The sequence below is a fragment of the Salvia splendens genome, chromosome 2 (assembly GCF_004379255.2).
Source record: "Salvia splendens isolate huo1 chromosome 2, SspV2, whole genome shotgun sequence".
Taxonomy (NCBI): Eukaryota; Viridiplantae; Streptophyta; class Magnoliopsida; order Lamiales; family Lamiaceae; genus Salvia; species Salvia splendens.
Genome location: NC_056033.1, coordinates 1,989,261 through 2,015,383, shown reverse-complemented (window position 1 = coordinate 2,015,383; position 26,123 = coordinate 1,989,261). Strand labels below are relative to the sequence as shown.

At 42.1% G+C, this 26,123-nt stretch overlaps 1 protein-coding gene and 1 long non-coding RNA gene across 2 annotated transcripts; one reads left to right on the top strand and one right to left on the bottom strand.

Annotated features, from left to right (window-relative positions):
* Positions 1 to 152: 152 nt before the first annotated feature.
* On the top strand, positions 153 to 3,657 carry LOC121782716. The gene is made up of 3 exons (XR_006046447.1): positions 153 to 1,060; positions 2,244 to 2,307; positions 3,464 to 3,657. It is a non-coding gene; the product is annotated as an uncharacterized LOC121782716 (long non-coding RNA).
* Positions 3,658 to 6,693: 3,036 nt separating this feature from the next.
* LOC121782706 (putative disease resistance protein At1g50180) lies at positions 6,694 to 10,727 on the bottom strand. The gene is made up of 3 exons (XM_042180658.1): positions 9,726 to 10,727; positions 7,878 to 9,627; positions 6,694 to 7,758 (listed from the first exon to the last, which is right to left on the bottom strand). Exons 1-3 carry the CDS (start codon positions 10,699 to 10,701, stop codon positions 7,752 to 7,754), a joined length of 2,733 nt encoding a protein of 910 aa, XP_042036592.1. The 5' UTR covers positions 10,702 to 10,727; the 3' UTR covers positions 6,694 to 7,751.
* Positions 10,728 to 26,123: the final 15,396 nt, after the last annotated feature.

Here is a 26,123-nt window from a genome sequence, read left to right as displayed (position 1 = left end):
TCCTCCTGCATGCTCATGAGCAATGTTTGAAGCAAACTCTTCTCCACAGGGTCCACCGCCACCCGCCATTCGGCCATCGTCTTGACCATCTGATTGCGCGTTTGTTGACGCGCGAAGAATTTGAGATCCGCTGCGGATTGGCCAAGGGGGATGCCGACTGGACCTCCTGTGATGTAACACCCCGAGTTTTCGTGGACGGATTTTTGGAGTATAAAAAAAATTTGGACGAAGAAACACTTGGAATTAAAGTGCAAGGAATTTAATTTTTATGAACTACAATTGTTGAAAAGAAGAAATGCCAATTAATCAAATAGAATGCTCCACACCTAATTATACACAAGAAATGAATAGCTATGTCTTAGCTATTCTAAAGGACAAAGTCTACAAGTTTGACTCTAGCTAGAAATGGTAATGGAATCAAGGAAAGCTTGAGCATGAGTCATCTTCTCTTCCCTCTCGATTTTAAAACACCCACAAAGCTCCAAGGAGATGGCCAGCTATACCTGCAAGATTAATCACAAAAATGAGGTTAGGAGATGAGCTCATACATAAAAGAGTAAGGTAAATCCCCCATATCCAAGGCTGAAAGGTCAGCCTACAATCAACCCCCAAGACTTGCACAAATTAAGTAAAGAAGCATTGTGCCAAGTCCGAAAAAGAGATAGAGCTGGCAGCCCCAAAATAGGAGTCTTTGCCCCCAAGATTTGCAGGCACAAGATGCCAAGGAGGACAGCCCAACATTCATCAAATTAGTAAGAATAGCAGTATCACCAAGCTCGAAAGGGAGCTGAGGAGCAGCCCCGAAATAGCATATCACTTTCCAAGGATTACACCAATTTAGTAGTGAAGCTTTAAACCCAAAACAAAAAAGAAGAGGAAATCTTTAACCCAAATTAGACACAAAATGCCAAGAAGTTTTGGCTATAAATACCAGCCCATCACCACCTCCTTCCTCACACCTCTCTCTAAATTCACAAATCACAAGAAGTGCAGCAAGAGAGGAAGGAGTGGCGGCGAGCTTAAGGGCAGTCCGGCGTTCGAAGGAGTCGTCGAGAAAGAGGTAATACACTAGCACCCTCTCTGCATTGTTTCGAACATCATGCTAGGCTCAAAGAACATAGAATCATTGCTATAGAAACCCCCATGAAAGTAGAAATTCTTAGAGCTTTAGCACATAAATGGGCCAAGAACAGTAGCAAAACCATATGGAACCTCACCGCTTTGATTAAATACAAAAATGATAATCTCACAAAGCTACTGCCCAAAGAAGAACTCAACATAATGAACTGAATGATGGGAGTTAGAGGGCTTAGCTTATTTTCATACGGGGCTGTCCGGCGAGGGTCGAGTGACGACGGAGCTCGGAGAGCCGCCGGAACAGCGGCACTGCTGGTGCCGGTGGCGCCGAGTGAAGATAGAGAGAAGGGCGATGGTGTCGCTGCCTTCCGGGGAATGAGCTCGACGGTGAGAGTGTCCGACGGAGGGAGTGTGTGCCGACGGGACTCCGGGATTCCATCGAGAGGGTGGCATTTTCACCGAGAAGGGAAGGCGTCGCTGTTCTCCGATTTCAAATTTAGGGATTTGGATTTCTGGAAGGAGAAGTTTAATTTGTGAAATAGAGGATGAGGGAGAGAGATGTCCGACGCTGGGCCGGTGGCGAATTCGCTAGAGGCGGCGACGAGATGAGGTGAGGAGAGGGAGTACCGCTGCTTCTCTATTCTTTTGATTAGGAATTTCAATTGGAAAATGAATCTGGGGAAGAAGTGCCGATGGTGGAAGGAGTATAATAACTCTTGGTGGATTAAATCTTTGGGCCTCTTAATATTCCTCACACTTGGGCCTGCTTAAGAGAAAAGGGGATAGGCCTAAATGCATTAATTGAATGTGCATATTAAAGTAAGAAGATGGGCTGCGAATTTTATTGTGCTTTGGGTTGTAGTAATTGATCTTTGGGCCGGAAATGGTGTATGCTTGGGCTGAGAAGATTTGACAGTTGGGCTGCTTCCGTATAAATTATTTGGACCGAGTTCTTAGAAAAGGAGAAGAGCAGTTGGGCCGAATGGAATTATTTTACGGAGGAGCTTGGGCTGAAATTAATTTAGTTTTGAGCCGGAATTCTAATTAAGTTCTTGGGCCATGATTAATTAGGGCATGCATTCTAATTCTAATTCTAATTCTAATTCTAATTAAAAGTTTAAGAATTTTCTTAAGTCTTGTTAGTAAGTTGTGTTGTTTTCAAAAAGGTTATCTCCGCGAGCTAAGGTCGGAGTCAGGAAAAATCAAGTTAAGGAGTTTTAAGCGAACGAGGTGGGCTTTCTGTTAAAATCACAGTTTTTACGAAAAGAATTTTACGGGCTTTCTATTGTGATATATGATTGCGGGCTTTATGTTTAAAGTGCAGTTTTTATGAAAAGTACTTTATTGGCTTCTATTTAAGATGTGATGTTAAGTGCGAGCTTGCTTTTTGATGTGCAGTGTTATGAAAAGTGTTGTTTACATAAAGTGAAAGTGACGTGATTTATATGATGTTATGTGTTGCCTTACGAGTGCTTATGAAGTGTAGCCTTCGTTGATATTTGAGTTTGGCTTTGACCGATAGAAAAATGAGTTTATGTTTCAAGAGTGTTTTATGAGGAAATGGAAGTTTTGAAAGTTTTGAGTTCGGTGTTGACCGATAGAAGTGAGTTTTGTTGAAAGAATGTTTACGAGGAAAATGAAGCCTTCATAGAAGTAATTTTTGAGTTCGGCTTTGACCGATAGAAATAAGTTTCGGTCCAAATACGTTTACGAGAAAAGAAGGGAAGTTTTGAAAGTTATGTGTTCGGCTTTTGATGAAAAAAAGATGAGTTTATGTTAAAAAACGGTTTTATGAGAAAAATAAGGTTGCAAAGGTTATGTCAAGCCATGTTTTGTTTTGAACGTTGCCTATCCGACTGACTAGCAAGGACGATGTCCCTACTAGACCAGAAGTTTCAGTTTTGTGAATTCAGGTTTGTAGTGGGATGAGCCCATACATTCTGTTTCACCAAGAGTTAGTGAATTCGGGTTTGTAGTGGGGTGAGCCCATACATTCCGTTTCACCAGGAGTTAGTGAATTCGGGTTTGTAGTGGGGTGAGCCCATACATTCCGTTTCACCAAGAGTTAGTGAATTCGGGTTTGTAAGCGGTTGAAGCCCATACATTCCGTTTCACCGAGTTTCGTGAATTCTGTTCACGAGGAGGTTAGTGGGCTTCCGTTCCCCAGGAGTTAGTCAGATATGGCATATGTTCCAGGAAAATAGATCGAAAGATCGCTTTTGCAAAAGGAAAAGGAAAATGTTTTAGTGTTCTCGGACTTTTCTTAAAACCCCGAGTTCACTCAAAGAGTGGCTTGACATAATCAGTTTTTATGAAAATATATTTCGGCACGTGTCCACTGAGTACACCAAGTACTCAGCCCTGCATATGTTTTAAAAATGTGCAGGTTGAGCAGTGATGACGGCGGGCGGTGTTGAGCATAGACGATGAAGATCCTTCGACAAGAATAGTACTCGGATGCGGCGTGTCTCCATACACGACGTCATCTACTCTTGACTCTTCCGCTGCAATGTAAAAAAATCGAGTTTGCACTCTGTATCATGCACTCTGATATATACTATTTGAGTTATTTCGGTTCAAGTTTCAGTTGTGACACAGTATTCCCCTTTCTTCCCCGCTTCTTTCATCCTCCCCTAGTCGCGATCAACCGGGCCTTCTATCCTTAGAAAGTGCGGTCGTGACATGTGAACCCCCGGCTGCCCCCCTCACCTCCCGTTGAGTCCGCTTGTGCCTAACCGGGCGAGTTCGGCGAGCGAACGAACGAGGGGTCGAGACCTCCTGGGCCATCTCGGGGAGGTCGTGTGAACCACCGCTGCTGCCGCTGAAATCACCGGTATAGTTCAGTCGTTGCTTATTCGGCCAGCCAGCGTCGACACCTACTCGGAACTTCCCGGAGTCGTTCAACACAAGATATCAGTTCTAGTAGGTGAAGTCCTTATACAACCCGGGCTGGGGGAAGGCTTTTTCCGCTATCCTCCTGCAGTCTTCCTCCGTTTGGCCACTGCTCTGCATGCGGAGGGCGTTGGCATACAAACCAGAAAATCGGGAGACGACAGCCCTGATTTGGTCCCACCCCTTCCGGCAATCCTCCCCGTTGCGTCACCTCCCCTCCGGACAAAATCTCTGGTAGGCTGCTGCTATCTTGCCCCACAAGTTGACGATCCTCTGGTTGTTAGAAACGAGAGGATCGTCGCAAACACTCATCCACGCCCTAGACAGAACGACGTTCTCTGCATCCGTCCACCTTCTCCGTATCGAGCCGTCGTCCTCACCCGGCTGCGATGACTCCCCGACCTTCTTCCCCTTGCCCTTCTTCTTTGGGGCGCCACGACCCTGCACTGCTCCCCCCATTTGAACGGGAGTATCCGGAACTCCGAGAATATCAAACTCCAACTCCTTTAAGGAAAAAGTCTCAAATTGCGTGAACTGCGCATCCGTTGGGGTCGATATGTGCGAAGAAGCAGCCGAAAAATCAAAACTGGGGCGATAGACGTCCCCCTCCCCCGGCGTCCCCTGCGTCGCCGGTACCCCCCTGTCGGGGGCTGCATCGCCGTCCCCCCTTCCCCCCGCGGCATCATCTGCATCCCGGGCACCCCCCCGACATCATCTGCATCCCGGGCGCCCACCCCGGCATCATCTGCATATTGGGTTGCATCCCCGGTACCCCTGACACGCTGACATACTCCCCCAACTGCCATCCCGGGCATATTCCCCCCGGCTGCCATCCCGGGCATCATCCTCTGCAACGGGTACATGTTGTAGTACCCTGGCATCGGACCCCATCCACCTCCCACGGGGACCGAGGGAGTTTGAGCCCCACTCGTCACTGGAGTGCCTTCGTTGGTATTCTCCATTTCTCGGTGTTGATCTTGTACAGAATGTAAGATAGAGAGAGTACTAGTTAAAACAAGTGGTGCGAATGAAAATGACGTGCAAACCGCGTATATATAGTGCTTCAAAAATTAAAAAAAAAATCAAAAAATCCGCTCGGCGGTGCGCTAGGCGATCCGGGCGCTGCAATAGCGCCGAGCGGATCGCCCAGCGCACCTCCTAGCGCCGCGGAACCGCCCAGCGCTCGGCGGTTTTGACTTCCGAAATCCGCTGGGCGGTTGCAATGGACCGCCTAGCGCCGGCGCTCGGCTAGGCGGTGCGCTAGGCGGCATTGCGGATGGCCTTACAAAATACTTGGACAGCATGTTGCAACATCCGTTTCTCTTCCCCTCTCTCTACCTGCAATGCAATTTTGAGTGTACAAAAATGATTTGACTGGTTTCTTGTTGAGGACTTTGAAACTTTATATAACTTAGACTATCATTATCAACGAACTATGACTTAATTTATGAAATTCGGTATTCTTTTACTTAAATATAGTACACGCCATTCTGTAATAAAACGCAATCGCCATCGAGGACGGCGTTTCAAGCGTTTAATGTTTTATTTTTTTAAAAAACGCTGACATAGATGGCGTGTTTAAGATATATTTTACATTTTTTTAGTAACACGCCAGCCGGGATGGCGTTTTACACTTGGTTTCGGTTTTTAAAAAATCGACGGGAAGAATCATTTTGTAAAGAAACGCCAACCGGGTTGGCGTTTTTAGGCATAATTTTTTTCCTTATCCATTTTCGTGTCTAACAAGCCATAGAATGCCATAGTTACAATATAAGTGTTCCAATAAATATTACATTTACATAAAATCAAAAATAAATTGGAAAACACCTCCTTGGTTGGCATTTTTACTTAATAAGACACCAACTCGGATGACGTTTTTCCATAGATGGAAGAAATAATAAAGTTGGTAGATTTATGTTATTGTAGTAGTAGAGTGTCCCACGCATCCGAAAAACTCCCTTAAAACAGAGGCGGAAACTTCAAGAAACATGCAGGGAAAATCTACATGGTTTGGAATAAAAGAATTTGGCTACAAATCTGTTTCAATTAATAGGGAAATGCGTACAATTATACAAACCAGAAATTAAGGTACTGAATCTTTATGGAAATAATAATTAAATCGGAATCTTGCCAAGAATTGTTTTTACACTACCTCAAACGTATTCCAAAAAAGTTTGTTTGAGGTACAAAATTTTTGTTTTTACAATAGAATATCCCAAAGTTTCATTTATTTTTGTGCAAGTTGGAACAATATTAATAAATTTTGATAAAATTCTAATCCGTTTCAAAGACTATAGAATTGGCCTAAAAAACTTAAGAAAGTATTTTGTAGTACTATTTTAAGACTTCTATCTCTTTATTACTTTTAATTTTAAAAATATTTTAGGTTTTATATTTAATATTTCTCTCATCCTATCACTTGCTTCTCATTTTCTTCTCTTTTTAATTATTTACTTACTTTCTTATTCATTTTTCTCATTCTCTATTTATTCTCATTTAATTAAATTTGACAATAAATATTCAATGTACACTATATTAATCCATCTAGTATATTTTTTCTAATGTAATGCATATAAAAAAGTTGATTCAACAAAAAATAAGAATTAGTAATATTATTTAAAATGACTTTTCATTAATCAAAAGAAGTAAATAGTCGACCTACTTGCAAAACTAGGCTGGTAAATTGAAAACAAGCAAAAATACACATGGTCGTGAATCATGGTCGCAAAACTAGCATATCGAGGACATGTTTTAAGGGAATTTTTTGTCCTTGAAAAATCCTATCCAACATAATAGAAATAAAAATATTGAGATAGATAGACACCTCATAAAAAAAGATTGAAACATGCATTGTAAAGTTAGTCTGAGAAGCTTGCATTTTAATTAAAGCAGTAAATTCCCGAGACATCTTATTTTTGGTATTTTAGGGTCCAAAAATTATGATCTGTTTTGGGTAAGGCCACAATAATGTTTAATTTAGAAGGTTTTGACCATCGATTTTTGGCTAAAATTCTCCAACATTAACCCCAAATTAGCAATGTAGATCGCAAGCAAGCGCCATCTCAATTGGGTTACTCAAAACAAGAGGAAACCAACCAAAACTTTGAATTCGTTTAAGCATTCCATCGAACAGTAACTGTACCACCAACTAAAGCCGTAAAAAACATACAATGAGTAACTTCGGCCTTGACATTTATCAAACACAAAAAAAAAAATATCACCAAGGCCTTGAGATTTCGATTGCAGTAAACTGTATATCAGCCCAAATTTCATATATAATCCAATCCCCCAAAAACATTAGTGTGCTTCAACCATATTTCCACATGCTTACCTGATAGAATTCGACGACCAAACACATAACAAAAAACTAGCAAGAATCATCACCATGAACGACAACATATACTCAGTTTTGACTCAAAACTAAGGGGTTATATTAGCAGTTATACGGAGATAAGATCAGTGAGTTTACATAAAGAAACTGATACTTCACACTGAGAATAACCCACAAAACAGGTATATAATAAGTAGTATTGCATTGTCATAAAGAGCAGAAACAAGTATCAATATTCAAAGACAAGACAAACGATTACCTAGATAGGATCACTCAATTTCAAATTGAGTTCAGAATGAAACGTAGTAACGAGCATCCAAAATACAAATAAGAGTATTGCTCAATCATCAACGGCTGCAGCAACATATAGTTTTAGTATTCAAAAGACATGAGCAAATCACACACAACCATCGAAAGGATGAGCTTCATGCTGTTTCACTTGAAATGGAGTTCAATTTCTGCAAAATCAGAGAATGATTATGACCAGAAATGAGGAACAGAATCATAGTTGGTGTTTAGTAATTTATAGGTAAATGGGATAATAGTGCTAATAGCTTTGAATAAGTAAGAAGCATACCTGATCACAATGGAAGGAACATGTTGCACTTTATGGAAATCCTCACCTCCTTCGCTCACTCGTTCTCCTAATTGAGGCATTCCACTGATTTGTAGGCCTGTTAAGGCATTGAGGAACCTGAGTCCATCCGGAACCATCTCCAAGAGAGGGCAGCCATGGATACGAATCTTAGAAACGAGGGGCATGGCTCCTTCCTCTACTTTCCACTCTCTTAGGTTTGGTAATTCTTCTATTCCAAGCTTTTTGAGAGACGGAAAGGAAGACGTGTGACATGTTATTTCTTCCCCCAAAAAGCACGCCTCAGTCATCCACAGATCTACTAAATGGGGAAGTTTTCCCAGTGTCTCCATTGGATCCTCCTTAATATTACTCTCGGACAAGATTAAGCTAAGAAGATTTGAGGTATATGCTTCACTTTCCAACTCCTTGAACAGATTTTCTATCGGAACAGAGATATACAAATTGTGAAGTTTGAACACTTTCTTGAAAATCATCAAATCTTCCTCTGATGAAATATGGCAGCCTTGTTTGATTCTAAGTCCACCACATTTACAATGATTCCAGCTTGTACAAAATGCGTTAATGATATCCGACAAGCTTTGGTTATCGTGGACTATGCCTTCAAAATGTCGGAGGTTGGTCATTTGAGTTGGGGATTCGAGTTGGTGCACCAAACTGTTGTAGCCTACAAGTGTCTCCAGCTGCTCAAGACCTTCCAAACTCATTCTATAATCCTCTAAGTTCTCATCATAGTATACTGGAAGGATCAAATGCCTTAGCCGTAACATTTTATCCAAAACACCATTCGGTATTAGGACGTTCCCACTATTCCATAGATCCAGTGTATGCAAGTACACCAAATTTTTCAGGGACGATGGTAGCTCGTCAAACAGGCAATCGCGCAAGCGTAAAATCCGAAGAAGGACTAGTTTACTTATCTCTTTTAGCAATTTTCTACCCTCAAAAACAAATCCGCAAATAGATAGCATTTTGAGCACTTTGAATTCCTTCAAACGAACAATTCTATGAGGAAATTGAGTTAGAGGTACTCCCTCCATGTCATTGATGAAAAGTAGAGATCGCACAATTTTGGTGGTATCTTGGTCACAGGTGACTGCGGGCTCTCTGCTTTCTTCTTCTAATCTGCTTTTCAGATAAACAATCAAATGGCGTGTTTTGCGACGTGACAAACTGTCATGGAAGAAACCACTAAATGGTCCACCCTCATAATCCAAATTGCGCAAGCCAAAATCTTCATCTATTGCGAGTGACAAGCACATCTTTCGCACGGCGTCATGGAGTTTACACATTCTAGTTGTCTGCCCACGAATAGGATCATCACGTGTAATTTCTACAACCGACCTAGATGCTAACTCAGTCAAGTAGCGTTGTGCTATGTCCATCAACGGCATTTCATTTCCGCGATTCTCCTGCGGCTGCGAGATCATGCCTTGTGCGATCCACAACACACATATATCAATTGCCGGAATGACCTCGTCTTCCTTGTACATACCCATATAGAGAAAGCATGGCTTCAAATAATATGGCAGGTCTTGATAACTTAAGTGCAACACTCTCTGGATTTCATCATTCAGATTTTCAGTACTTAAGTTTTCATTAACCGATTTCCACTCTGCACTTGATTTCTTGTTACGCAGTATCCCGCCAAGCAATGAAATGGCCAATGGTAAATTCCCACACTTGGCTACCATTTCTCTCCCAATTTTCTCAAGCATATTATTTTCTTCAGCTGTGAGTGATATCATGTAGGAAAAAAGAAAGTTGATTGTTAAGGAGTAATTCCCATGCAACTGATGTTAATACATTAGTATGAATTAAATAATTTACCTGGAACATTGGTGGGTATAGGTGCATTCCTCTTGATGTTAAGTAACTCCCAGCCCTCGTCGTCGGTGAGGAGGCGAGCCTTGATTGTAAATCCAACATTTGCGACGCCGTGAATACGCGTGGTCAGTAAAATCTTTGTTTTGGGACTGAAGGCAAACTGAAGTTGGTGCCAAGCCTGAGTACTCCAAATATCATCAATGACAATCATGCACTTTTTTGCCTCCTGTACTAGAAGCAATTCATCGGCCAACTGTTGGACGGTCAAACCCGAGGTATTGTGGAGTGGGCTGAGATTCCTCAAGACATTCAAGAAAAGTGATTCGGTGTCCCACTTTTGAGAAACGCAAACCCATGCGAAGGAGTCGAAGAAGCGCCTGGTGGTGGGGTGATTGTACACTCTTTTGGCCATAGTAGTTTTGCCTATCCCACCCATCCCCCACAGTGAAATAACAGGGTTTGCTTCATCACCAACTAAATGGGATACAAGTTGCTCCACTTCTTCTTTTTTTCCAACAAGAACTTCAGTCCCAAAGGGAAGGATCGGCATTGAAGGCTGAGCGGAGCTTTCTCCTTGAATGATTCTATGCATCCAGTACGGATCCATTCTTGAGTTAAGTCTTGCCATCTCGGATTTGATTTCTTTGATCTCAGAGCCAATCTTGTGGAGAGAGTAGCCCTCTGTAAGGATGCAAGAGAATTTGTGGTGCAGGGTTCTGTTGGATGAAACGCAAATGGCTGCATACAAACTAATGGTATCATCAGCTCTATAGGCCATCTCCCTCACATGCCTCAGCCAGTGGCGAACCATATCTTTGTTGAGTCCTCTCTTGCCAGCGGCAATCAGAAGAGATTTCATTTCCTTAAGAATGACATCTAGTGTCTTCACTTCGCTGCGCACGCCTATTAAGAATTTATCTTCCTCTAACAGCAGATCCTGAATGGTTTTTAGAGCCATACTGGCCACCCCTTCCGCCATCTGCGAATATATATAACACTACAATATCAACCAACAAACAATGGAGTAAAAGTGATCAATTCTACAAATATTCTATCAACTCAATTAATACTCCACTTCATATTAATGGAGTATTCAAACACATGATCCAAAATTCTACTACTTCAAAACACATTAATTAATTAGCTTAGACAAAAAACACTGTCTCATTCAAATCTACCAAATTGAGCTTTGTAATTAGTGGTATTATTGTCGTATGAATTTGAGACGATAATGTCTACCAAATTAGTAGTACTATATACTCCCACACTTCCTAACCGTTTTTCTCTCATTTTCTTCAAATCCAAAATATGTAGTAAAAAAGAAAATACAGTCTTACATAGTTATTGATCAATATTTCTAGTATTCTACAATATGAATGCAAAAACATGGTAGTATATAGAAAGAGATGGTTCACTTACCCTCAGTCCTGTAGTCGTTTCTTATGTCCTAATTTTGCATGCTTTTTGTAAATTTTAATAAAAAGAATAATAAATTTTTTAGTAAATATGGACGAATTGATGTTTTTCAAGTTTTGGCCATCAATTTATATATAGAATTATATTTTGGGGAGATATTTTTTGCCACTGCCATGCCACAAAAAGATCTGTATTAATTACCTGTAATTAACAATCAAATTAATTACGAATCATCCTAATATATACACTAATATTGAGTTGGTTAGTAGGCATGCAGCGTGTCTTGGATTTATTATAAAAAGATATTTTTGTAAATTTTAAAAAAATAAGAATAATAAATTAATGTTCTTATTTAATACTGAAATATATTTGCACTATAACGCCATCTATAGTTAATAGTTATAATAACATCTATTTCGATGGTAAATAACGGTTGGGCTGGCTGTATTGGGCCAACTGATTGTTCCCACGTATTAAGCCTGTTTGTTTTGGGCAGATTAATTCATTACTTAATTAGGCATCTTATCTTGGGTGTTTTTATCTAAATTTTGATCTATTTTGAGTTACTACAATAATGTCTGGTTTATAAGGTTTCACAATCAATTTTGGGTACGTTTCTTAGTTTTTTTATGTTTGCAAGATGACCCAAAACAAATACAAATACTTAATATTTAATTATTTTGATTATTAAATAACTAATTAAATTATGATTTATACTTGGTCGTCTGTGTTTCTTAATGAAGTGGGACAAAACGCTAAGCAAACTGGAGTTGCATGATAATATCTATGGAATACCACCATATCTCTATTATTTAGTTAATTAGTGATTTTATATATTTTTTTATATAATTAGAATATTCATTTCTTATCATTAAATTAGGTTACTCCTAGTATAAATAGGAGTCTTTGTTATCTTTGCTAGGCCACCACTCCGAGTTTTCGTTGGTCACGGCCACGTTAGTCCCGACGGATTCTTTGCCCGGCCACTACTCCGAGAGGTCCCAAACGCACTCGTTGGTCACGGCGAGTTCGTTTCCCTATCACCACTTCGAGCTGTTTGGGCTCTCAATGAAAGCACAAGATGATACGAGGGTACTCGTATCGGTTCCGGCAACGAGAGATTACCGGAGATGGGTTAGGTTCGTTCGCGGGGTCTCCCCGTCGAGCAGCCTAGATTTCTTGGCCAATTAGGGTTTGGCGAGATGAATTTGCAAAGAAAGTAAATAAAAGTAAAAGACGATAAAAAGATAAATTGCATTTTTTCAATGAATTGATTCAAAAGATAACAAAGGCTACTATTTATAATAGGAGTAACCTAACTTAATGATTAAAAAATAAATATCATAATTATATAAAAAAGATATATAAAATCACTAAATTAACTAAATAATAGAGATACGGTGGTATTCCATAGATATTATCATTGCATGTCATTGCTGCCTTCTTACGGTGATGATAAAGGATGGTTAATTTTCTCCAAACTGCCTTCTCATTAAATAATTAACTAATTATATACATCTCTAACATTTCATTGGACTTGCTTTGTTTGTGTTTTGATGGTTTTGTTTGTTCAGCAGCTTTTCATTAATTAGGAATTTGTTATTGAGTGACTCAATAATCAACAATTTTGTTTCTAGGAATTCTAGCTCATATCTTTTAGATATTAAAAATAGGAGGCGTGAAGAACATTTTATATAGTACTCCCCGTCCGGTTCTATGTTAATAGAGTTATTTTACTATTTAGAGAAGTTTCATAATAATAGTTGACTCAATTCTATTTTTTTTAAAAAATAACCATCTCTCTTACTTTAATTCACCATCCACTTAGAGCATCCACAGTGGTGATAGCCCAGCAATAGCCCAGGCATAGCCCAGCCACAAACTCCTCCTGCCACATCATCAATACTAAAAATCCTCCTGCCACATCAGAAATAGCCCAGCCATAGCCTAGCCATATCACAAATAGCCCAGCCACATCAATTGCCACATCACTAATAACACAATATACGGAATTTAATTTACGAGACAATTACGGAAAACATTAATAATACGATTTTAATTTTAAAAAAAGTACAATAAATTAAAAAAGGTCCGAAAATGTTTAAAAAGTACATTAATAAAAAAAATTACATTAGAAAAAAATTACATTAATTAAAAAAAATCACTCGTCGGCTCACTCGCCTCCGTCGTCGCCGTCGCCACCGTCGTCGCCGTCGCCACCGTCGCCGCCACCGGCGCTGTCACCGCCGCCTCCGCTGCCACCGCCGCCGCCGCCTCCACGCAGATCGTCATTCATGCTCTCGAGCAATGTGAAGAGGAATCTCTTCTCCTGGGGGTCCGTCGCCGCTCACCATTCGGCTAACGTCTTCACCATCATCTGGCGCGTTTGTTGACGCGCGAAGTACTTGAGATCCTCTGTAGACTGGCGGTCAATAGGGGATGCCGACTGGACCTCCTGGGATGCCCCGGCGGCCCCCCTCGCCTCCCGCTGCGCCCGCTTTTGCCCAGCGGGGCGAGGTCGGCGGCCGAACGAACGAGGGGTCGGGACCTCCTGGGCAGTCTCGGGGAGGTCGTGGGAACCACCGCTGCTGCCGCTGAAATCTCCGGTATAGTTCAATCGTTGCTTCTTCGGCCAGCCAGAGTCGACTCCTACTCGGAATTTCTCGGAGTCGTTCAGCACAAGATAGCAGTTCCAGTAGGTGAAGTCCTTATACAACCCGGGCTGGGGGAAGGCTTTCTCCGCTATCCTCCTGCAGTCGTCCTCCGTTTGGCCACTGCTCTGCATGCGGAGGGCGTTGGCGTACAAACCCGAAAATCGGGAGACGGCAGCCATGATTCGGTTCCACCCCTTCCGGCAATCCTCCCCGTTGTGTGGCCTCCCCTCCGGGCAAAACCGCTGGTAGGCTGCTGCTACCTTGCCCCACACGTTGACGATCCTCTGGTTATTAGAAACCAGAGGATCGTCGCAAACACTCACCCACGCCTTTGCCAGCGCAACGTTCTCCTCGTCCGTCCACCTTCTCCGTACCGTGGGGTCATCCCCACCCGGCTGCGACGACTCCCCGACCTTCTTTCCCTTGCCCTTCTTCTTTGGGGCGCCACTACCCTGCACTGCTCGCCTCGTATGAACGGGAGTTTCCGGAACTCCGAGAGTATCGAACCCCAAATCCGACAACGAAAAATCATCAAAACCGGTCGGCGTGAACTGCGCCTCCGTTGGGGTCGATGTGTCCGACGAAGCAGTCAAAAAATCAAAACTGGGGCGGTAGACGTCCCCCCGCGGCACCTGCGCTGCCGGTACTCCCCCCGGCGTCCCCTGCATCGCCGAACCTCCCCCGGGCATCATCTGCATATTGGGTGCCCACCCCGGCATCATCTGCATATTGGGTGCCCAACCCGGCATCGCCGGGAACCCCCCCGGCGGACTCCCTCCAGTCGGCATCCCGGGTAGCATCTGCTGCCATGGGTACATGTTATAGTACCCGGTCATCTGATTCCATCCGCCTCCAACGGGGATTGGGGGAGTTTGAGAACCGCTCGTCCCTGAACTAGGTTCGTTGTTCAGATCCATTACTCGGTGTTGATCTTGTACAGAAATTAAGAAAGAGAGAATACTCGTTAATACAAGTGGTGCGAATGAAAATGAAGTGCAAATCGCGTATATATAGCGTTTCGAAAATTTAAAAAAAAAATAAAAAAATCCGCTGGGCTATGCGCTTGGCGATCCGGGCGCTGCAATGGCGCCTAGCGGACCGCCCAGCGCATAGCCCAGCGGTCGTTGACCGCCCAGCGCTGGGCGATTTTGATTTCCGAAAAACCGCTGGGCGGTTTTCGGACGCTGCAATGGTTCGCCTAGCGACCGCCTAGCGCCGGCGCTCGGCTAGGCGGTGCGCTAGGCGCCATTGTGGATGCTCTTAACACACTATTCTTAAACTTCGTAACGAAAAGAAATGACTCTATTAATAAGGAACCGAGGAAATACTATGAAAGATATATAACAAAATAGATTTTGTAAACAATAGTAATAACATTTTTGTATTAGTAGTGGTTATCTTGGTTGAAGGCTTTCGTTGTATGTTCAATGGTCACATCTCACATCTCAATTGTTTGCTACACAAGTTTTAACAAATTACTTGATTGTGTCTAATTGGAATAAATGAGAGGAAGGTAAGTTACATTTTTTATATTAAAATGCAATTATAAGTTTAGAATGAGTTAATGAAATATAAGGTTGAGAAATAGACTCAGATTTAGTGTGAAACATAAATGATAAAAACCAGACTTTTAATGACAAAACATGAATATTAGTCAGTATGCTAATATAAGTAAATAAATGTAGTACTATTATTACTCACTACTGTCCAAATATTTGAGTTTAGAACTTTAGGCTTTGATCATTTTATTTAGATTTTATTTAGAATAAAGGTCAAGACTGGTCCTAAATATATGATTGTTTTACGATTTTGACGGATCTGAATACGGCCCTGGTTGAAATATGGTCCTAAACATAAAGGTCAAAAGTGGTAAATACCCGTTGACCGTTAATATTTGACGGATCCATCTATTTTTGATTGATTGTGGTCCGAGTTAAAATATATAGGATGCAATAATTCAAAATGTAATATCTGGGACCAAAATAGTAAAATGAACCTATGCTTAGGATCACTTTTGACCTTTACTTGATTATTTATTAAATCGGACCGAATATTAATCATTGATGTGAACTCGACTACGTGCCAGAGAATGAAAGAGAAATCTAAAAGCATCCACAACGGCGGCGAGCGGATTGGCTAGCCGATATCCGGCGCTCGCCGGTTCGCTCGCTGAACCATTGTAACCGGCCAGCGCCATTTCGGCGAAAAAATCGGCTAGCGATATATATATATATATATATTTTTCAAAACACTATATATACACGCTTTGAACTTCATTTTCATTCGCACCACTTGTTTTAACGAGCTCTATATCTTAACTTTTGTACAAGATCAACAACGTAAAATGGAGAACAACAACAAAGGTACTCCAATGACAAGCTGGTCTCAAACTCCCCTGGTACCAGTGGGAGGTGGATGGGATCCGATGCCTGGGTACTACAACATGTACCCGTGGCAGCAGATGATGCCCTGAATGGCAGCCGGGAGAGTATGGCAGGGGGAGTATGCGGGGGTGAGCACCCGGGATGCAGATGATGCAGGGGTCGGGCCCCCCAAAGAAGAAGGGCAATGGGAAGGTCAAGAGGATCGGCGAGTAGTCGCAGCCGGTTGAGGACGACAGCTCGTTACGGAGGAAGTGGATGGATGCGGAGAACGTCGCGCTGTCCAAGGCGTGTGTGAGTGTTTGCGATGATCCCCTCACTTCGAACAATCAGAGGATCGTCAACATGTGAGCTAAAATAACAGCAACCTACAAGACATTTTGCCCGGAGGGGAGGCCGCGCAACGGGGAGGAGTGCCGGAAGAGATGGGACCGAATCAGGGCTGCGGTTTCCCGATTTGCGGGCTTTTACGCCAACGCCCTCCGTATGCAGAGATGTGGCCAAACGGAGGATGACTGCTGGCTTGTATAAGGAGTTCACCTACTGGAACTGCTATGAGGTGCTGAACGACTCCGAGAAGTTCCGGGCAGGTGTCGACGCTGGCTGGCCGAAGAAGCAACGGCTGAACTATACCGGTGATTACAGCGGCAGCAGCGGCGGTTCCCATGACCTCTCCGAGGGTGCGCAGGAGCTCCCGTCCCCTCCATCGTTCGCTCGCCGAACTCGCCCTGTTGGTCAAAGACGGGCGCAACGGGAGGCGAGGGGGTGCGCCGGGGGTCCCAGGAGGTCCAGTCGGCATCCCCCTTGGTCAGTTGACAAAGGATCTCAAATTCTTCGCGCGTCAACAAATGATCACTCAGATGGTCAAGACGTTAGCCGAATGGCGGGTGGCGACGAACTCCGAGGAGAAGAGTTTTCTTCACGCATTGCTCGTGAGCATGCATGATGATTTGAAGACGGGGGGCACGGGTCCGGCGGAGACGGAGGCGGCGGCGACGGTGACGGTGGAGACGAGGGCGACGGAGACGAGGAGTGAGGCGGAGGTCGGGGTTTTTTTAAATAATGTAAATTTTTTAAAATTAATGTATATTTTTTAATGTAAATTTTTTAAAATTAATGTATTTTTTTTTAAATTTAAATAATATTATTGAATTTTCCCCGTATATGTGTCGTAAATTTAATTTCGTATTTTGTGTGATTGTCAATTATTTGTTTTATATAATTAGGAGTGATGTGGCTAGGCTATTGCTGGGCTATTTGCTTGTCCTGATGATGTGACAGGAGGATTTTTAGTGCTGATAATGTGGTAGGAGGAGTTTGTGGCTGGGCTATGGCAGGGCGAAAGCCATTGTGAATGCCCGAAAGGAAAGTGTCAAGGAGGGTGATTGAGAATGTGTTGTGCACACGAATCGAGGCCTGAGAACCCCGATAAAAAAAGAAGGAAGTGGGCTGAAAATTCATCATATTGCACGCTGATTTTGTATGTGGTCGATTTTTCCAACCTATTGGAAGTTGAACTCGATAATAAATTTAATACTACTATACATTTTAAAATTAATACAAAACATTAAAACCTAATTTTAAATTATACGTAAAATTATTTTTGACTTTTTAAGTTTCTAATCCTGAATTTGACATTTCAAACTAATCTTTTGCAATATTCTTCTTTGGTTAATTTTCTAATTGAATTCCTTACTAGTCTTTTTATATTTGACAATTGATCTTCTATTATAGTGGTGGATCCATGATTTTTGATACGGCGGTGAAAACATATAGTAATAAATTGAAACTTAAAATTTTGGTCAATCCTTTTTGTTCTGCTTTTTCAATTGTTCTATCAAACAGTAGTATCTTTGTCTTTATTTGTTCCGTGAAACAACTTCATTTTAAATAAAAACAAATTATTGTATAGTGCTACATAAAAGATGAATTATTAAATTATGCATTTGGAACACTAGAATCGATGTTCAAATAGTAGTTAAAAAGATATTAGTATATGGATATGGATATAAATAAATGATAGGAGTACTACTATGAATGAAAATAAAATGAATTTGTAGAAGAGAGAATCAAAGTATGAAAAGAATTTGGGAATGGGCTTGGTTAGCCAAGGTGGATTTCCATCACCGGGCCACGGATGAATTTTATTAAAACATTTGCAAGATCAAACTCTGACATACAAAACTTTATTAATTTACTTGAATTGGAATTAGTCATGGGTGATGTAAAAATCATGGATTAAATATGTCTGGTTAATGGTTTTGACCAAACAATAAATGTGACGAGACATTTAATTTTGTGAAATTAAATGATATAGCGTCGTTCTACATTTTACGTAGATAAATGTAGTATATTCACTTTCTCTAATCCGATTTCCGGTGAGTGAGAAATAGTGTATTAAAGTTGGGCATAATAGCTTTTAATTAAAGCTTTAAGTGTGAGCTTAGGGAATAATTAACTAAGTGTTAATTATCCCACATTGGAGAAGTAACACATCTTTTAATGTGTTTAAATTAAGTGACTTTATGTTACTTAATAATTATAGTGGATCAAGATGGGTGAAAAAGCCCACACGCGCGCGCCGCCCGCCCCGCCCGAGCCCGTGGGCGCGGGCCGCGGGCCTCGAGCCCGAGCCCGATCTCGATCTCGATCTTGGACTTGGATCTTGGCAATTGGTCTTTGGGTGGTCTTTGGGCTTGGGGCAAACTATTCTTTTTGGACCATCGCCGAGCCAGCAATCCAAGTGGCTTGACACGTCGTCAAGCGAGGCACAGTCACGGCTGCCACGTGAGAAATCCACACGCTCCACATGCGAAAGGCACACTCCTGCCACACGCCTGTAACCGACGTCGGTTATGAATTGGCCATGATGAGCCTTCAATGGCTGGTTGACCCTGCATGGTGGCTTGGCCTATAAATAAGCTAGCCATACCACTGCATTAGTACACAACACATACAAGCATTCTGCATCATAAGCTCTCTCCCTCTCTCTGCATTGTCTTTCTGTCGAAGCTCTGCCCTCTCCTCCATCCAGTTCGCCGGAGCTCTACTGATTGCGGTGCTGCATCAATAGAGACGTAGCCGTTTTACCTTTGGGGACGACACGCCAAACCGAAGAGCACTACCGGGGCTTATCTCGTCTTGCGGGAAGAGGCCTCCTCGACTCGGCTAAACTTAGTTCACGGTTCTTTGTTTCGAATTCTTACGTTGTAATTTCATTTAGTTCAGTTTCTCCTTTTCTTTCTTTTGGGTTGTATTACGCCCGGTTTTATTATCTTGTAATCCCAGAAACCAACAATCGCAAGACGAGATAACTTGCCTTTGAAGGGATTTGGACCTTTGAACTGAACTTAATAATTTCGAAACTTAAAACACCTTTGCTGGAGATGTCGACGGAATCCAACACCACTGCTGCCGCCACCACCGCCGCCATTCCTTCCACCATGGCGACCACTGGACCGGTCAACACTTCATCGATTCCCTCGATGATGCCAACCTCCGGCTTCCCAGCCGCCTCATCCACTGTCCCTTGGGCTTGGGACAACCCTTTCGGGGCGTCCACTGGTTCCACCTTTGGTGGTTCGGTTGGTTCCACTTTTAGTGGTTCCTTCGGATCCTTTAATGGATCGAGTGCTGGGGCCTTCGGGTCTCACACGAATGCTGGGGCCTTCGGATCTCATGCGGGTGCTAGTGCCTTCGGGGCTGGTACGACCATGGCGGGCTCTATGCCCAACATGAATGGTGGGGGCCCTATGCCCAACCATGTTGTTGGCTCCTTCGGGGGCAACGGAATTGGTTCCTTCCAAGGACCAACTGCGGCACCTTTGGCACCAAGAATGATGCCACCTGCCAAGAAACCACCCAAGTTTGGAGGATCCGACTTCAAGAGGTGGTACCAAAAGATGTTGTTCTACTTGACAACATTGGGCGTCGCCAACTTCCTCACGGAGAACGAGCTGCCCGTCCCAAGCGACCAAGAGACTAGGCTCGAAGTCATGGCAGATTATGAAGCTTGGAGGAAAGGAGATTACCTTTGTAAAAATTTCATTCTAAGTGCTTTAGATGATAGTTTGTACAATGTATACTCCAATGTAACCACATCTAAACAAATGTGGGAAAGCCTAGAAATGAAATATAGCATAGATAATGCTGCAGGGACTGAACAGGTTGTAGCATCCAAGTTTATGGACTACAAAATGGTCGATTCTCGACCTGTCATGGAGCAAGTCCAAGAGCTCCAAATGATCATCCACTCATTAGTGGCTGAAGGGATGACCTTGCCCGATAAGTTCCTAAGGTGCACGATCATTGACAAGCTTCCTCCCAGTTGGAAGGACTTCAAGAGTTATCTCAAGCACAAGCGAAAGCAGATGACCCTTGAAGACTTGATCGTGAAGTTGCGCATAGAGGCTGATGTGCGCAAAAGTGACCAAAAGGCTAAGGGCTTCACCCCACTTGAAGCCAAAGCCAATCTGTTGGAGCGGGGCGGTCCCTCCAACAAACGCCCTCGCCCAAACCGTCCAAGTGACAAAGGGAAGGAAAGCAGCCTCCAAAGATGTTTGAAGGCGAATGCTACAAGTGTGGCAAAACTGGCCACTTTGCTAAAGACTGCCGCAGCAAGAAGAAGAAGCCGCCCACGTCGTTGAAAAGGACTTCAAGGACTGGGATGAGAATGACCTCATTGCTGTGGTCACTGAAGAGGTTAACCTTGTTGATAACAAGGGTGGCTGGTACATCGACACCGGCGCTACTGCTCATGTCTGCTCAGATAGGAGCAAGTTTGCCTCTTACACTGCTGTTGAAGGGAGGAAGATCAACATGGGGAATCAAGCATCGTCCGAAGTCCTCGGCGTTAGCAACGTGATTCTCATGATGACGTCTGGCCTAACTATCACTTTGAAGGATGTGCTGCATGTCCCGGACATCCGCAAGAACCTAATGTCAGTATCAATACTAGTTAATAAGGGGTTTAAACTTGTATTTGAGTCTGATAGGTTTGTCTTGTATAAGTTTGGAAAATCCCTCGGAAAAGGTTATGTAACCGACGAGCTTTTCAAGCTTAGTGTGGCAACTCGTAGTGTTGCAAAGCCTTTGGCCAATAATAATAAAGCATCTACTTCATCTTATTTGACCGAGTCTTCAAATTTGTGGCATTGTAGATTGGGACATGTAAATTCAAAAGCCATTAAAAGATTAGTAAACTTAGATTTACTAAAGGCTAATGAAGTGGATACCCAAGATAAATGTGAAATTTGTCTTGAAGCAAAAATGACTAAGTTGCCGTTTCATTCGGTTGAACGAAGCACAAAACCCCTTGAATTAATTCACACGGATGTATGTGATTTAAAGATGGTGCAAACTAGAGGTGGTAAAAAGTACTTTATCACTTTCATAGATGATTGCACAAGGTATTGCTACATTTATCTTTTAAGAAGTAAAGATGAAGCAATAGAAGCGTTCAAAAATTATAAGAACGAAGTTGAGAATCAACTTGGTTGTAAAATCAAAACGATTCGAAGCGATAGAGGAGGAGAATATGTTGCCCCGTTTGAGGAGTTATGCAACGCAAGTGGCATAATTCATCAAACAACTGCTCCATATTCACCACAATCTAATGGTGTTGCAGAGCGCAAAAATCGTACTCTAAAAGAGATGATGAATGCACTGCTACTGACTTCAGGATTACCACATAACATGTGGGGGAAGCTGTTTTGACAGCCAACTATATCTTGAATAAAATCCCTCTCAAAGGAAAAGATGTTACTCCTTATGAGTTGTGGAAGGGAAGGAAGCCATCCTACAAATACCTCAAAGTGTGGGGGTGTTTGGCAAAGGTGATGGTTCCTCCGCCCAAAAAAGTTACAATTGGACCTAAAACGGTTGATTGCATCTTCATTGGATATGCACTTAACAGTAGTGCATATCGATTTATTGTTCACAAGTCTGAAATATCGACTATAACAGTAGGGACAACAATTGAGTCAAGGAATGCCGTATTCCTCGAAAATACATTTCCTTGCAAAGACAAAGAAAAGGTCGTAACCAATTCTGAGACAAGAATTGAAGAAGAGGCCACTAGTTCTAAACCAGTGGAAGAAGAAGCCACTAGCTCTAAATCAGCGGATGAGGAACCTAAATCGCACAAGCGTGCAAGGCCCGATCCGAATGATACAGTACTAAGACGTGGTAATAGGGTCAGAACACCAAAAACATTTGGTCCTGACTACATTGCTTTTATGTTAGATGAAGAACCGACATCTATAAAAGTAGCCTTCGATGGCCCAGACGGGTTGCATTGGAAAGAAGCTGTTCAAAGCGGAATTGATTCAATTTTGCTAAACCACACGTGGGTGTTGGTTGATCTACCTGAAGGTGCGAAACCTCTAGGTTGCAAATGGGTCCTTAAAAGGAAATTTAAGGCCGATGGAACAGTTGATAAGTATAAAGCCCGACTAGTAGTAAAGAGTTTTAAACAAAAGGAAGGACATGACTTCTTCGATACCTATTCACCTGTAACAAGGATTACATCTATCCGAGTGCTTCTCGCTATTGCTGCATTGCACAATCTTGAGATTCATCAAATGGATGTAAAGACCGCGTTTCTAAATGGTGAACTAGAAGATGAAATCTATATGGAACAACCCGAAGGGTTTGTAGTACCTGGACAAGAGAAAAAGGTATGCAAGCTCGTAAAGTCTCTATATGGATTGAAACAAGCGCCATTGCAGTGACACTTGAAGTTTGATAATGTGATGTTATCAAATGGGTTTAAAATCAACGAGTGTGACAAATGTGTCTACATCAAAAGCACTAATAACGGTCATGTTATAGTGTGTCTATACGTTGATGATATGTTAATCTTGGGTAGCAACACTCAAGTAATTAACGATACAAATGCCATGTTAAAAAGAAATTTTGACATGAAAGACATGGGTCTAGCCGATGTAATTCTTGGAATGAAGATTCTAAGAACGAATGATGGAATCATCTTAACACAATCACATTATGTTGAGAAGATATTGAATAAATTCAAAGCCTATGATGGCGCACCGGTTAAGACTCCAATTGAACTCGACGTTCACTTGAGCAAGAACAAAGGCGAGCCCGTTGCACAAGAAGAATATGCACGGGTCATCGGGTGCATTATGTACTTGACTAATTGCACTCGACCTGACATTGCTTGTGCCGTGAACAAATTGAGTCGTTACACGAGCAATCCAAGCAAAGAGCATTGGAGAGCTCTTTTGAGGGTTTTGAGATATTTAAAACATACTCAAAATCATGGGCTACACTTCTCGAGATACCCCCGGTACTTGAAGGGTACTGTGATGCAAATTGGATATCTGATAATAAAGACTCACTTTCAACAAGTGGATACGTCTTTACTATTGGGGATGGTACTTGAAGGGTACTGTGATGCAAATTGGATATCTGATCCACTGCGATAGCCAAGCGGCTATTGGAAGGGCAAACAATGGCTTCTATAACGGTAAGTCTCGACATATCCGTCGACGACATAACACCGTGAGACATTTGATCACAACAGGGGTAATTACAATTGACTATTTGAAGTCAATAGATAATCTAGCGGATCCGCTAACCAAAGGGTTAAACCGTGATCAAATGAATAAGTTGCTAGAGGGAATGGGTTTGAAATCCACTAACTAAAGAATTATCATAGTGGTAACCCAACAATGATGACTGGAGATCCCAAGAACTTGGTTCAAAGGGACAACTAAGCTATGAGAGTTTAAGAGAAACACTCAACTATATCTATTCCCTAAGAGCAATAGAGTGTTGGAGAACTTGCCTAGTGGTAAAGGCTAAGTCTATGACTTTTAATGGTTCTTAAGGATCTCAAAGAGATGGAGTTCTCAAAGAGACCAAGTATGGCAAGATACTTGACTAAGAATCACCTATGTAAGTGCGAAGTGTGGTCGCTTCATAAAAAAGTACTTATGAATCCAAAGTGGTGTCCAAGACCGCAATGGACACAAAACATGAGAACGGATGAGGTTGAGGCGTTTAAGCGTTAACACCATTGTCTCGGTGCACGCTGTGGGGGATTAGTTCAAAGCATCGCGCTACTAAGCCGTCTGTTTATCCGATGGTGTCGACTATGGAAGGTTCAAAGTCAACAACTACCTATCCTTATGCTTATATACCTCTCGAGGGTTGAGCTTGTGTCTGCATGCATATGCATTTGGCTATTTCCACTCATGTGGGGGATTGTAAAAATCATGGATTAAATATGCCCGGTCAATGGTTTTGACCAAACAATAAATGTGACGAGACATTTAATTTTGTGAAATTAAATGATATAGCGTCGTTCTACATTTTACGTAGATAAATGTAGTATATTCACTTTCTCTAATCCGATTTCCGGTGAGTGAGAAATAGTAGATTAAAGTTGGGCATAATTAGCTTTTAATTAAAGCTTTAAGTGTGAGCTTAGGGAATAATTAACTAAGTGTTAATTATCCCACATTGGAGAAGTAACACATCTTTTAATGTGTTTAAATTAAGTGACTTTATGTTACTTAATATTATAGTGGATCAAGATGGGTGAAAAAGCCCACACGCGCGCACACGCGAGCGCCGCCCGCCCCGCCCGAGCCCGTGCCCGTGCTCGTGGGCGTGGGCGTGGGCGCGGGCCGCTGGCCTCGAGCCCGAGCCCAAGCCCGATCTCGATCTCGATCTTGATCTTGATCTTGATCTTGGATCTTGGCAATTGGTCTTTGGGTGGTCTTTGGGCTTGGGGCTTGGCCCAAACTATTCTTTTTGGACCATCGCCGAGTCAGCAATCCAAGTGGCTTGACACGTCGTCAAGCGAGGCACAGTCACGGCTGCCACGTGAGAAATCCACACGCTGCACATGCGAAAGGCACACTCCTGCCACACGCCTGTAACCGACGTCGGTTACGAATTGGCCATGATGAGCCTTCAATGGCTGGTTGACCCTGCATGGTGGCTTGGCCTATAAATAGGCTAGTCATACCACTGCATTAGTACACAACACATACAAGCATTCTGCATCATAAGCTCTCTCCATCTCTCTGCATTGTCTTTCTGTCGAAGCCCTGCCCTCTTCTCCATCCAGTTCGCCGGAGCTCTACTGATTGCGGTGCTGCATCAATAGAGACGTAGCCGTTTTACCTTTGAGGACGACACGCCAAACCGAAGAGCACTACCGGGGCGTATCTCGTCTTGCGGGAAGAGGCCTCCTTGACTCGGCTAAACTTAGTTCACGGTTCTTTGTTTAGAATTCTTACGTTGTAATTTCATTTAGTTCAGTTTCTCCTTTTCTTTCTTTTGGGTTGTATTACGCCCGGTTTTGTTATCTTGTAATCCCAGAAACCAACAGGTGACAGTGATATTTTTTCTATATTTTGAAAAAATAAAGATCTGGATAAAGTTATTTTTTTATTATGTAACAATAGACTTCCAATATGTCTAGTTTCATTTTTTAAACGCTGATTAATATTTATGTGTGTTGTTTTTATTTGAATTGGAATTGGATATTTAGTTAAGGGTGCATTTAAGTCGGGGCTAGTTTTTGGAAAAAGTTACTCCATTTTTTAATCGTCAAAAGATACATTTTGAGGTTTTGAATATTATTGGAACATGCATTTAAGTCATAAGCTAGTTTTTGGATAAAGTTATTTTTTTACGTTCACACTTCTGCGTCTACATTCATTTTTACAGTTGAGTAATATTTTAATGATTCATAAATTCATTTCTTAATAACAAAGTATTCCGAATCTTATTCAATTTATATATTAGGAAAAATATATATTTGAAATATTTTAATAAATGTACCAAGATTTAGTTAATTAATTTTTAAATTTCATTTAAAGTTCTTCCATTGACAATATTGTAAATAAATATAAGCTCGATAATAATATGTTGCTGATATATATGAGTAAAAGCAGGGGCGGACGCAGAAAAAA